Raw genomic sequence first — 13,080 nt, 5'->3', positions numbered from 1 at the left:
AAGCGCCGAAATCATCAGGCGGCAAGGTTAGCCGCGTCACGTGGTCTTTCTGTGGCGTTGACGTACTAGGCCTCTCTGTGCTCTCCGTTTGTTTCCTCGAGTGTTGTAGTGCGTCAGGCCTCGTTGCACAGAGGTTCCGCTTGCGGCGCGCCGCATTTCACCTGCAGGTCGCGACAATGGCAACCCGCGGACCTTATCGGACGCTTGACTTGGCGACGAAAGTAAAGATTATGAAAGAAGTTGAGGAAAGAGGCATTGCCAAGCACGACATCGCGCGAAGGTACGGCATCAAGCCCAACACTCTTTCAAACTTCCTGAAGAGCAAGCGCTCGATACTCGAAGCGGTTGAAAAAGACCAGTTCAAGATGTCTCGCAAGAGAATGCGCACCGGCGCCCATCCGGAGTTAGAGCAAGCGTAGCTCATTTGGATTAGGGAGGCACGGAGCAATCACCTTCCGCTCAGTGGCGATATCGTTGCAGCGAAAGCCTTATCGCTTGCGGCGATGTTAGGAATTGAAAACTTTGCCTCTTCAGATGGATGGTTGACACGTTTCAAGCAACGTCACGACCTGGTGTTAAAAAGCGTGAGTGGCGAAAGGGCGTCCGTCGACCAGGAAACATGTGCGACGTGGAGAAAACAACAGCTTCGCGAATACTTGAGCGAATATAAGCCGGAAGACATCTTCAATGCCAACGAGACGGCACTTTTTTACAAGATGTTACCCGAGAAGACATTGACTTTCAAGGACGATGACTGTGCTTGAGGGAAAAGCAGCAAAGAGAGAGTGTCCGTTTTAATTGCGGCGAACATGACTGGCAGGGAGCGATGTCGCCTGCTGGTGCTCGGCAAGGCCGCTAAGCCTAGATGTTTTAAGGGCGTCAAAACGCTGCCTGTCTATTACGCATCCAATAGAAAGGCGTGGATGACGTCGGAACTATTTAAAGACTGGCTACATAAACTAGATCGCAAGTTCGCATCATCTAACCGTAAGGTATTGCTTCTTGTTGATCAGTGCAGTGCCCACATGAATGTGCCGGCCTTGAGTGCCATCCGTGTCGCCTACTTGCCAGCCAACACAACATCGGTGTTGCAACCCATGGATCAGGGGATCATAAAAAATGTGAAGGTGCTGTACCGAAAGCACCTTCTCGAGCGGATGCTCTTGTGCATGGAGAGCTCCATGCAGTACGACGTGAGCGTCCTCAGTGCTATCCACATGTTAGCGCAAGCGTGGGGCCGCGTTAAAGAAGAAACAATTGCAAACTGCTTCAGGGCATGTGCTTTTAGTGCAAGTGTGGCGGGAGTTGGTTCGTCTTCTCCAGCGGGGGAAGCAGACACAAGCGAGCTCGACGACCATACTCTTCAAGCAGCTCTCAGTGACGTCACTTTCGAAGAGTACGTCGCCGTTGATGGCACTGTTGAAACGTGCAGTGCGCTGACGGACAGTGAAATTATTTAAATGGTTCGGCCCAACGAGGCTGCTAACGAAATTGACGGCGACAACATTCTAAGTGAGCCACAACCTGCGGCTGCTGATGTAGCTGCGGGCCTTGCCATCGCGCAGCGGTTTTTTGATGCAGAGAGCAATGCCGACGAAGCACTCGGCCACGTCTACAGCCTGCAGAACTTGCTCTCCGTAGCAAGATGCCGCAAGCAGAAGCAGACGGCAATAACCGATTTTTTTTCAGTCATTTTTCGAATAAAAATATCCGTTTTTGTTTTTTTGTGGTTAATTGGAAGTTCGTTTAATTCGAAGTTTTTCGCAGTGCCCGTGAACTTCGTATTAACGGGAGTCAACGGTAATGAGTATCGTTGATGCATTTATTAATGGTCTCACAATCTGCGAGTGAAGGGATACTGTTCATTCACATACCTCTAGACAGGGGGTGCTTGGAATAAATGCCCATGCTCAGATTGATTATTGTTTCGTAACTTCGAGTTAATACTTTCCTACAAGACGCATGCAAATACATGACAACAGTGCAAATTGAAGCCTATATGGCCATTTACCCAGTGCGATGACAGTAGGTATGAGAGGCAGCTCTTCCAGCTTTTCTGTTATGCTTGTTCCTTCCTGAAAGAAAAAAAAAAGGGGGGGGGGTGCGATTTGCACCAGTGGCACCAAGCACTTAGTGAACTGTTTTCCTTTCAAGACATCAGTTAGTACAGAAACAGAATGTCACCTGGTATTCTGCTGCCTATAGTGAAGTGAGCTGTTTACACAGTGATAAAACGAAATATACAGTGCTAGTGCAATGGAAGTGAGAAGTTATGTTTTTCAGCTTCTGGTTCCACTTAATTTTACCCCTCAAGTGGTTGATATTAACTTGCATAATATTTCATACTACATGCTTTTACAAAAGTAACTTCGATGCGCTACACTGCAAATTGTTATAGTGCGTGCTTATATCCTAACACTTATGTAGCACAAATTGATTGAAAATTTGTGCACAATCAATGGTAGGTTGAATGCAATCAGGAGGCCACTACACAGCAGCATTTCTTTTTAGCCTCATTGCTTTGGCATTTTACAGTTATGTGAAAAAAAATAAAGATCGAGTTTGTAAATGATTGAACAATGCTTCAGCAACAGCTTTGTATATGTCATAAACCTTGTTAATTTTGCACATAATTTTATGCTAACAATTTCACGCATCTGATCAAATTACAAGCCAAACCTTGAACATTGCGATTCCAAGGGTAGCACTGAGATTACGAAGTGTATTATGGAATTTGAAAGGCTACCACAGCTAGCAAAATCTAAGTGGGAAGAAAGTTCGAGGCTATGATTATGAATACTTAAGTTCAGTAGTAATGAGCAGAGGGTGAAATTTTAGGCATTAAAATGGGGGTTTTGGAGGTGCCTAGTTTAGGTGCAATGAAATCTCAAATATGCACACTAAACTATTTCGAATCACAATGCGTTCTATGCATTGATTTTGTTTAGCCCGTTTTTATTATATGTAACCGACTGGTTACTTGTGATGCCTGAAAGGCAGCAAATGCATGTTATGCAAGCATTGCCGCTCGCGCCTTTGCTGGGCACACGAAAGGACACTTTGCTGTCAATCCACATATTGCACCCAACATGCCTAAACATCTCATTACACCATGACCTCAAGTATGTCTCTAGCAGTGTATTTGCATATGGTGATTGAGTACTGCATTGGAACAGTCTCGTAGCTTATTCTCTTAACCAAACTCACCTGCTTGCTGGAAAGAAAACGTGCCTCCCCACCGCTTTTCCGCAATATTTGTGCCGAATACATTGCGAAACGTAAAAAGACATGCACCGATAGAACAGCGACTCTACCGCACATGACATCAATTATTTGTAGCAATCTCAAAAAATTTAGCCGTCAAATGACAATTACATTCTGGAGAGCTACCATCAGGAGTAGGACAATGTTTTCATGTCAGTACTAAGGAGGAAACCAAGTAATAAAATGCGACTTACTTCGAAAACTTGGAAAAGCTGCCTTTCATTTTCCTTAAAGTAGGCACACAGAAGTGGCATCAGTGCTTCTTCCGATGCCTTAGCATTGCCTCTTTTTTGTTGTTCTTCAACTTGAAAAATCAAGTACATGGTGTCCTTCTTCAGCACAGGTGCCAAGTGCTTATGCAGCAGCGGTGCACATGCTGCCATGTTTTCCTCAAACACAGCCTGAAACAAAAATAAAACACTCACTAATGATACACGACCCCCACATATGCATGTGTGCTGCAAGCAAAATATGACAGTTAAAAATGTACGATTCCTGTGTCTCATACGTAATCTGTTTTTCGAGAAGGAAATGCCTAACCAATGTTTACATTTGGAAAAAAGTTTGCACACGTCTGCATCAGAAAAAAATGGGGTTATTCAGCAAAAGGAATTGTTATTTAAAAAGAACAAATCACAATTTGATAAAATACACAGTTGCAATTTTATGAGCAAATGTCATTGCCCATCATGTATAATATTCCATGCAGGTACGGCAATGTTTTGTCATGATACAAAAACCAATTGAATAGCTCAAAACCTGGAGAAAAAAAAGTTGAAAAAAAAGCTAGAAAAGCACATCACAGAACATTTTTTTATAATTTGATGATTTCCTTGATTGAACGTAAGCAACACTATACTTTTATGTTAATTTGTCCTTTGTGAAGTCTTTAGGATACTTATGCAACCTAAGAATGGCTTTCCGCCTTTCTCCAAAAGGTTTGTTTCTGCTGCTGTCATTTGATCTTGCAACATGGCATGTTTATTGTAACGCCAGTGCTTTTATCGTGCAACATATTCATGACAGTGATAGCGCTAAGAGACTTTATGGCTTGTAAAAACACTTCGTGCTAAGTTCTTCTAGCAAGTAAAAATAAGCTCCCCACAGAAAACCCATATTTCATGCTGTATCATTTTCAGGTTAACAAAAAAGCAAACCCGCTCACAAATTTTCGTGCAGTCATTCAAAGTGCAAAAATTTCTCAAAATAAACTGTTTACTAGCTTTTTTTCATGTTACACATTCAACTTATGTCATACATTGAAAGAAGAATTAACTTAAAATTATTTCCAATGTTACAATTTGTTTTTTTTGCTAGACATGACAGATTACAAGTAAATATGCCATGATATTTTTTATGCTATAAACTATGAAAAAGTTCAATGATTACCATATACAGGGTGTCCCAACCTACATGCAGTACCATTTAAAAATATGCAAATACCACGTAGCTGGACAGAACCAAGGTAACGTTGTTTGCCATCGCTTGGAGATACTCAAGATTTGGTTGCATTCTGCCTAATTACATAATTAGTCTTAAACTTCTCGAATATTATAATTCAATGAAAAGTGCTAACGAGAATATTGTGGAGCAACATCAATTGCCACGCGAGACTGGACGCTCGAGGTACTTTGCGTGTATTTGTTGGCTTCTTTCACGCTCGGAAAAACACTTACGTAGCACGTATTGAGCAACAAAATGCTGTATCAGTTTTTCCATGTTGCTCTACAATTCTCATTGACACTTTTTGCCTAACTATAATATTTGAGAAGTTGATTAATTAAGACTAATTATGTAATTAGGCAGAATGCAACAAAACAATCTAGAGTATCGCCAAGCGATAGCAAACAACCTTGGTTCTGTCCAGCTACGTAGTATTTGCATATTTTTAAACCTTACTGCACGATAGTTGGAGCACCCTTTATAATACAACATACGGTAAATGGTTAAGCCATCAAATGTGTTCAATATGCATGCGTGTAGTGCAGCCTTGATTTATCAACTACTTAGCTTACCCTTTAAACTACAACATTCCTTCCTGATCACAATAAAATGTCAGTGCTTGCCTTTACATCCTTTCCAAGGAGCTTGTCAGAATGTTGGTAGAAAAATGGCCTTTTGAATAGAAGAGGCCACTCTTCCTTCACTTGGGTTGTGGTTGGGAATGGATCACTGTTTACAAAGTTTCTCTGTTCCGGATATGTTTCCCCCATATATAAAAGTGCCACAGGCACATTGACATCTTTCAAGCTCTTCCTACCCTCCTGCTTCAAGAAATTAATTTTTTCTTCAATGTCCTGTGGATGCTCCAAATTTCTTCGCGGTTGCCAATCAATGCATCCATAGGACCATTTTTTGCTTCTTTGGTGTTTTCTCTCGTTAGAAGGCGAGGCTGGCTGCTTTCCTCGGTAGATGTTCTCGACTCTGTTTTCCAGTTGTTGGAAAAGAGAGTCGTAACCTCTACCGAGGAGGTGGCCACCTATTGCCTTGTCTTGCAGTGCGCTGGGAAATTTCAGCACTATGGCTGAAGCTACAGACTTGATGAGTTCCCGCCTTGGCCTCGAACAGAATTTTGTTAGCTGGTCAACAGTGGACCTCACCAATTCCCTCCTCTCTCTTGGAGGAAGAGGTCCGTTAGCTTCAAGGGCAGTTTGCACACTTACTGGCAATCTATCAATTTCAAGCTTAAATTGAGTGTTTGCACTGTGGAAGGTTTCCACTAGATCATCTAGCCCGGAGCTGCCTGTAGGAGTGAAAAAAATTCTCTATCATACGTGCAAAATAAAACACTGAATTCAAGTAAAGTGATTTTACCTGACAATGCAAGACAAGTGTGACAAGTAGCTTTTTTCATCAATTAAGGCTACATGCTTTTGAATGGGCAGCCTCGTGTTTGTTATTTCTATCTAGATAAAGAAATGCACTTACTGTAATTAGAATTCCATTTTGATAAATATTAGCAAACACGGCAACACTGGTCTCCCGTCGGGTATTCAAGGTGTAAGCATTTGCTACCAAAAAGAACATGTGAGCCTAGCAGTCACTTCAGTGCACACTACTATTACTGTTTTGTTACACTGCTAAGCGTAAACAAAGTTTATTGGCCTAGTCATGCCAGTGAAACAACTTGCAGCTCCTATTCCTTCCTTGTAAGAGTTTTGGACTTGCGCACGAGTTAAAAAAACACAGATGGTGTAGTTAAAAATCAATTCGGGTAACTGATTAAAAATAAAGCACCTGGAACAGCCTGGTCAACTGGAATTGGTGGAATTACTTCCGCCACAATGAATACTCTCTCTTCAAGTGGAAGTTCTTCCAATACGTCCTTGAAGATGTCTTCATCTAACTGAGTCCAGTCTCTCAAGAAAACCTGTAGAAAAACAATATGAAACAAAGTAATATTCACAGTGTTCTCTAACAGAGCTCCTTGTAAGCAGTACTAGTGCTCTCCAACGTCACGCCAATGTTGTAACACAGTGCATAGATTGTCTGATGCCATACAGCAGCACATACTACTACAGTCTGCTGTAGATCACAAACTACTGTTACAGGTAGAAGAGTGGCTTGCTACTTATGGCAACTGAATGTCATGCAGGCACACATGACAATAGCTGGCTGCGTTTTATGCCTTTCACTTGTATGCCAGGCTCCCTGAGGGCTAACAATTTCTTCTGAATAGGCATTTTTTTATCAAAGTGAATGGATGCATTTAGGTTCTTGCACTTAGTTCTCCTGTTTCCAGGTAAACATGGCCAGCTGAGCAATCTTTCACAGAAGCTAGCTTCCACAATGTCCTGATGTTTCAGAAAGGAAAAATACTCAAGCTTTCCATTTTTAACTTGACAATTCATATCTTGCATGGCAGATATTGTTGGTACCTACATTGATCGTTATGTGTATATATTAAGACTTTTTTCATGGCAACGAGTACTGCAAACGACGAAGAAACACAGGATGAGCACTGAACTTCAACTACATTTTATTCACAGGAATCGCCTCATTGAAAACTAACGAAAACTGTACTCCCAGCTTTTGCATATCATGATATCAGAGAAAGAGTAGATCAAGAGAGAAAAAATAAAAAATAAGATTACACCGATCACAGGAATAAGCTAAAAATAAGAACCTTATACGTAGACATTATTGGGGACATGCTACATACAAATCAATTGTGGAACACTGTGCGCATGCTTAGCCCTTTTCTAACCGGGTTCACTTTCTATAAGTGACACAGCTGTCAGGCTGCTGCATGCACTCCCTGGTTTCTAGCTGTGGTATGCTTCTACCAGCTAACGTGCTCTCAGATTTTCATGCTGGAAAGCACATCAGCATTAAAAACCAGCGCGACGACAACTCTTGCAATGCAAGGCCAAGAGAGAGAGGGAGGGAGTGCATGCTCCAGCCAGACATCTCCGTCACCTTTGGATAGTGAAATAACGTTAGAAAAGGCTAAGCATGTGCACAGTGTTGCATAATTGATTTATAAGTAGGATGTCACGATGATGTCAGCAATAAGGTACTCATTTTTAGCTTATTCCCGTGATCCATTTTTTGTGATTCATCTTTTTAAGTTCTTTCTCAGTCTACACTTTTTCTGTTATGTGTGAAAGCTGGAAGCACGGTTTTTGTTACTTTTCAAGGAAACGATTTCTGTGAATAAAATGTAGCTGGAGTTTAGCACTCTTCCAATGCATTTCTTTCTCTAACTTCATTGTTGCCACTACCTGTTGCAATGAATCGAAACCAACTCGCCCAATTTTCCCCGTTCTCTTTACTTTTTCTTTCCCGAGAACTTGACAGGCCTTTTCTTCACCTTGTATTGCAGTACCGAAAACCTCTTAAGTTATTCTAAGGCATTGCCCTTACACCCTTACATGGCTTTGGCAGACCTGCATGTACAAGTGCAAAATGTATTGTCATTATAATGTACATGTCAGGGTTTCAATTTTGAAATGGTGCAAATCTGCAGTTGCTTATCACCACAATTATTAGGCCTTGAAAGAGCCACAAGTGAACATGCCCACTGTGGCTGGCTATGCTGGGCGAAAGATTTTTCATTTCGCTTAAAGATGGAAAATGATGAAGAGCAAAGCAAGGAATACAGCCATGCACCTTTAAACTGTGGCATTCTCTTAGTGTTCTCATTGTTAGTGCATGCGTACTCATTTTTTTGGAGTGGTGCAGAACAGAACAGTGCTGTTGTTGAAGTGCGCAAGCCCTTTTTCTTCCAAGTTTCTCAGCTACGTTGTGAACTCCCCTCCGAGACGGATGCATTACCACAGTGGTTGATACCATAGCTTTAGCAGTACTGCCAAAAGTTAACAGCACGCACCTAATAATGCTGCATGTATACACAACCGTACTCCTAATTCACCACTCCGATCTGTGAGTTATTTTTCACCTTTACAGCAGAAAAATAGTTTACCTGTGTAAACAATTTTAATGTTGCAAAATGCAGCATCACCTTAAACATGATTCGCTATAGAATAGGAGACAAGTACTAGTACACTTTTCATGGTAACATCATTAAGACAGCCCCATCCTCCAAGTTTCTTACCTGCTTAAGATCACATTTTCCAATAGCATGACACACTACAGCATCAATGTCTATGTTTAACAGGCTTTAGCTACAAGAACCACCCTTGAAATGTCAAATGACAAAATGAAAAGATACATGTAATCGCTAGTGCAATAGACATGAAATGTGTTTGACGTAAAAAGATTTTAATGGTTATTCAACGTGGATAGAAATATAAATAACAGAAGTTGAAAATGTCGCAAGATGATGTATAAGCTGTTGCCATGGGAAACCTTATATAAAATGTAGCATATTAACTGAGGGCTGATTCTGAATAAACAAATTTTGCGTGCAGAAGCGCTATACATCAGAGGTTTACAGAAAATTTTTTTGTCTTCCAAAATTACATACCGACTAACACACAAATATTGAAGTGGCTACAGAACAGTAGCTATTATGACAAAATAATGACGTTACCTTTGCATTTGGAGAACTGCAGACTCCTTTTTCTTTTGCCTGAACAAGCACCTCTGCTAAAGTGGTAGCATGAGCCACCTTTTTCACCACTTGATCGCCACTCCAAATTTTAATAAGTGGCATAGTGGACTGTTTCCTGCAGTGCAGTGGCGAGAAGCTTGTTGAGAAGCATCAAGAAACACTTTTGTATAGCGAAGAACCTACAGTATTCACTGCACTGGTCAGTGATGACACTTATGCGAGCTGCCACACCAAATAACTGGAACTTTCAGAACTTGTAAGTTCCATCTAACAGTATAAATCACAAAACACCAGGTAACAGACAAATGCAAATGTGTTGCAAAGCAAACAATGCAACTACATGCTCCAAGCCCAGGGGCATGGAAAAGAGTACAGACTGTCCAGTACATCTAACATCACATACAGAGCAGTTGATATCAATATTGCCTACTTGGGCAAGCAAGTTTCACACGGCAATTCACACAAGAAATGCAACTTGGCTTAACATAACAATTGAAAAGAGTTTTTTACATAATAACAAGCATACCACAAAGCTCGCTTTGCTTGAAGACGGCACTATATCAGAGTTTGCAGGCTACAATTTATATTTTAGGCTGACAGTACAACTATAAACTGATACAAATATTGGAACATCGACAACAGTAGCCGTCTTTCTAGTATGATACAGCAGAATCTTGATAGAGCAAAGCCGCATATAGGGAACATCTGTGTTGAAGAGAAATACTGCGTTGCTTAAGCACGAGTAAGCACACATATACAAACTAATTTATATAGAAACGTTGCAAGGCGAGAAGGTGGTGGCATTGCTGGTGCTGCTACAACTGCTTGTGATTACACTCAGACAGGTGCCCATTAATTTTTTAATTGATATAGTTAAGATGGTCATACCGAATAAACTGATATATGAAAACGTGGGTAGTTGTGCCATAAACAAAAGTACAGTTTTCAGAAAATTATGGGAGTAAACAATACTTGCACTCACCATGGTTATTTCAGCGAACCATTTCAATTTACAATTTATGCCTGAATGCACACACTGGCTGCTTTGAACTTTGAAGTCCCATCAGAGTGGTAACTATGCTTTCCTATTACAGAAATGGTGGCAGAATCCATACATGCAATGATAGCCTGCAAATATGGGGCCGAGAAAGCTTTCCTTTTGCAAGCGATTTTTGCCATTGTCTGGTCACCTTGAATAACGATTTGTGCATTAACAGGATTGCTTGGAATTAGCATTCACCATTCTTTCTACAGTAAGAACTTTCTGTAAATATGGGCACTACATTTCAACAAGTAGCAAACTTGCACTCCTTTAGAACCCACTGTGCATGGCAAAGCTTAATCGTAGTCACAGAAAAGCAAAATGGTGAACTAAAGCTGTAGTGAAGATACCAATATAGTGAAGGTCTTCCCTGTATCAACAACTGCACTGTAACACGGTTCTACTGTATAAAGTACCATACTGAGTGGCTTTGCTGTATATCGAGTGTCTGCAGTAAAACAATGTAGGACTAAAATACTATATGAAGCCCTATCAACAAGGCAAACTTTTTTTTGCTATTGCAAGGCATGCTTTTTCATTCAACTTTTATAACAAACTTCACAGTGAGGTATAACAACAGAATTTCGATACACAATTGAGCATGCAAAACCAGCCTGATAGTGCTCACAGCGTTTCAGGAAATGAAAAGTTCAGTCTAATAACAGTGGCACCATTGAAAGCGTAGGGCTGGTAAGCTGTCCTGTCTAGCAGCTCAAAAGGGCATAGGAGTTCTGTTGTGCAAGCTGAACTTTGCAACACATACAACGAGAGACCTGGCAAGCATGCTGAACGAACACACTTAACAGAAATATTTCTGCAGAGATGTTTTTCACAATGGCAATTATTAAACCAAACACAGGATCAAACCTTGTTCCCGACACAAGAACATAGTCATCGACTGCATACATGCAACCATCCACAGTGGCTTTCTTTAGCAGGACACTATGCTCACGAATCTGACAATGCACAACCTCACTCTGAATCCTTGTTTGCTCATCCTGGCTCATGTCTGTGAACACTGGAGAAGTGCGGAATAAACCTCGGGCAGCCAGGAATGATTGATACAGCTGGTGTCGGTCGCTCAATGTCTTTGTGACATTCTTGAAGTTTCGTGAACTGCGTATGCACTGTTTAAAATATTGATGTTTGCCTTCAAATCTCATAGTCCACACGTGGCAGAGTGGGCCAAACTCCTGAATAAGTTCACTGTAATGTAGCATGTAGTGATGCTTTGGCCGTAGTTTGGCACTGGGAAACAGGATACTTCGAGACACTATGTAGTCTTCGGTCAAAATTTTCAGATATGCAACTTGAGCTGCAGTTATTTTTGGTGCCATAATGAGATCAGTTACCTCCATGAGTTTGACCACGAGCTCCCAAGTTGGGTCATTTGTATCGGCCACTTTTGTGCCTATATACAAAGGAAGCAATCTTAACAGCGTCCAATTTTGAATTGCATGGCCCCCAAGCTTGTCACTTTGGCTGGGCACCTTGGCTGGCTTGTTTCGCAGGTCATGAGTGCTGTATTTCAAAGTAGAAATCCTGTTGTTCAGATATTCATAAGTAAACCACCTTTTCTTGGTGACAAAATACCGAATGTATAACGGCAAGTCATGTCGAACTACACCTTCAAAAAGGTCATGTCCAATACATGGAGGCAATCCTGACCGGCACACATGAAAGTGCCTCAGTACATGAAACGGGGAGTTATTTACAATGCCACAGTCACTCTGTTCATTACTGCTTTCAAGCCGTTCAAGTGACTGCATATACTTTTCTGGGGTCCGCCTTTCCCCAACTAGATGTGGTTTCTCATGAAATTCTAAACGAGTCAAAAGGCAGAAACGGCAAATGAATGCGGATGTGCTGAAGTTCTGGGTGAAGCCACCAATCATATGACTTCCAAGGTTATCACCCACTACGAAGTCCAACCGTACATGGTGGTTCACTCCATTAATTGGCAGTCCTTTCTGTTCCAGCATCACTAAACTTTCGGTTAATGGCTGCAAAACCTTCTGGAGCCCAAATTCTCTTACGTCTTTCTGGCGACAAAGCATCACTAGCTGCATGCTCTCTACACGCGACCTGCAGTACAGTGGCAAATTCCCAAGGGTCATATACACCGCAAGCAACTTGAAATGGCCCTTTGATGAGCCCAGTGGGTTCACAATTTCAAACTCGTCCTGATACAGGATTATGCGTATGACATTTTCATCGCACTGTTTGAAAGGCTGGGAGAAAATATAATCATGGTAGCACCCATCTGACGCACTGGGTTGACCAGTAGGTGCATGACAGAGCAAGAAACATATCAGGTCTTCAATTGGAACATAACAGCAAACTGATGCTACATTCTGCTTGTTCATACCCAGGGTGATCTCTACAGGTGGCACGAAACAGAAGTTTGCTTTATAATATTTGTGCCTAGAATAGGATGACTTGAGGACGAGAGATGCAGTTCGAAAAGGGTCTATAGAAAGTGCCGAATTTACAGCAGCAAGGGTATCATTTGAGACAGCTTTTGAAACCTCTTGTAAAGTCAAAGTACGATTCAGGCTATGAAGATTCTGCATCTCTTTGATAATGTTTTGCACAGTACTAGCAGGTACGTGATGCTGGCTCTCAAGTTTTAGAAGAAACAGTGCAAAATTATCGGTAAAAAGGTTCTCATCGAAATGGCTGCTGCTACTAGGCTCTACATCATGGCTTCGCACTACGCTCATGGACCGACTACATTCTTCAGTTTCAGCAGTTCCTG

General features: G+C 41.5%; 2 protein-coding genes across 2 annotated transcripts; one reads left to right on the top strand and one right to left on the bottom strand.

Moving 5' to 3' along the window:
- The first annotated feature begins 1,025 nt into the window (after window positions 1–1,025).
- On the top strand, window positions 1,026–1,460 carry LOC119444462 (tigger transposable element-derived protein 6-like). Its single transcript, XM_037708862.1, has one exon. It carries the CDS (start codon window positions 1,026–1,028, stop codon window positions 1,458–1,460), a length of 435 nt encoding a protein of 144 aa, XP_037564790.1.
- A 48-nt stretch (window positions 1,461–1,508) lies between these two features.
- On the bottom strand, window positions 1,509–11,310 carry LOC119443851 (uncharacterized). The gene is made up of 6 exons (XM_049664606.1): window positions 10,263–11,310; window positions 9,260–9,395; window positions 6,502–6,634; window positions 5,331–6,007; window positions 3,548–3,665; window positions 1,509–1,633 (listed from the first exon to the last, which is right to left on the bottom strand). The coding sequence occupies exons 2-6, from the start codon at window positions 9,380–9,382 to the stop codon at window positions 1,509–1,511; spliced, it is 1,176 nt and encodes a 391-aa protein (XP_049520563.1). The 5' UTR covers window positions 9,383–9,395; window positions 10,263–11,310.
- Between the last annotated feature and the right edge of the window lie 1,770 nt (window positions 11,311–13,080).

Source organism: Dermacentor silvarum, chromosome 3 (genome assembly GCF_013339745.2).
Source record: "Dermacentor silvarum isolate Dsil-2018 chromosome 3, BIME_Dsil_1.4, whole genome shotgun sequence".
NCBI classification, from domain to species: Eukaryota; Metazoa; Arthropoda; class Arachnida; order Ixodida; family Ixodidae; genus Dermacentor; species Dermacentor silvarum.
The sequence above is the reverse complement of the archived record's forward strand: the minus strand, read 5'-3'. Positions and strand labels throughout refer to the sequence as shown.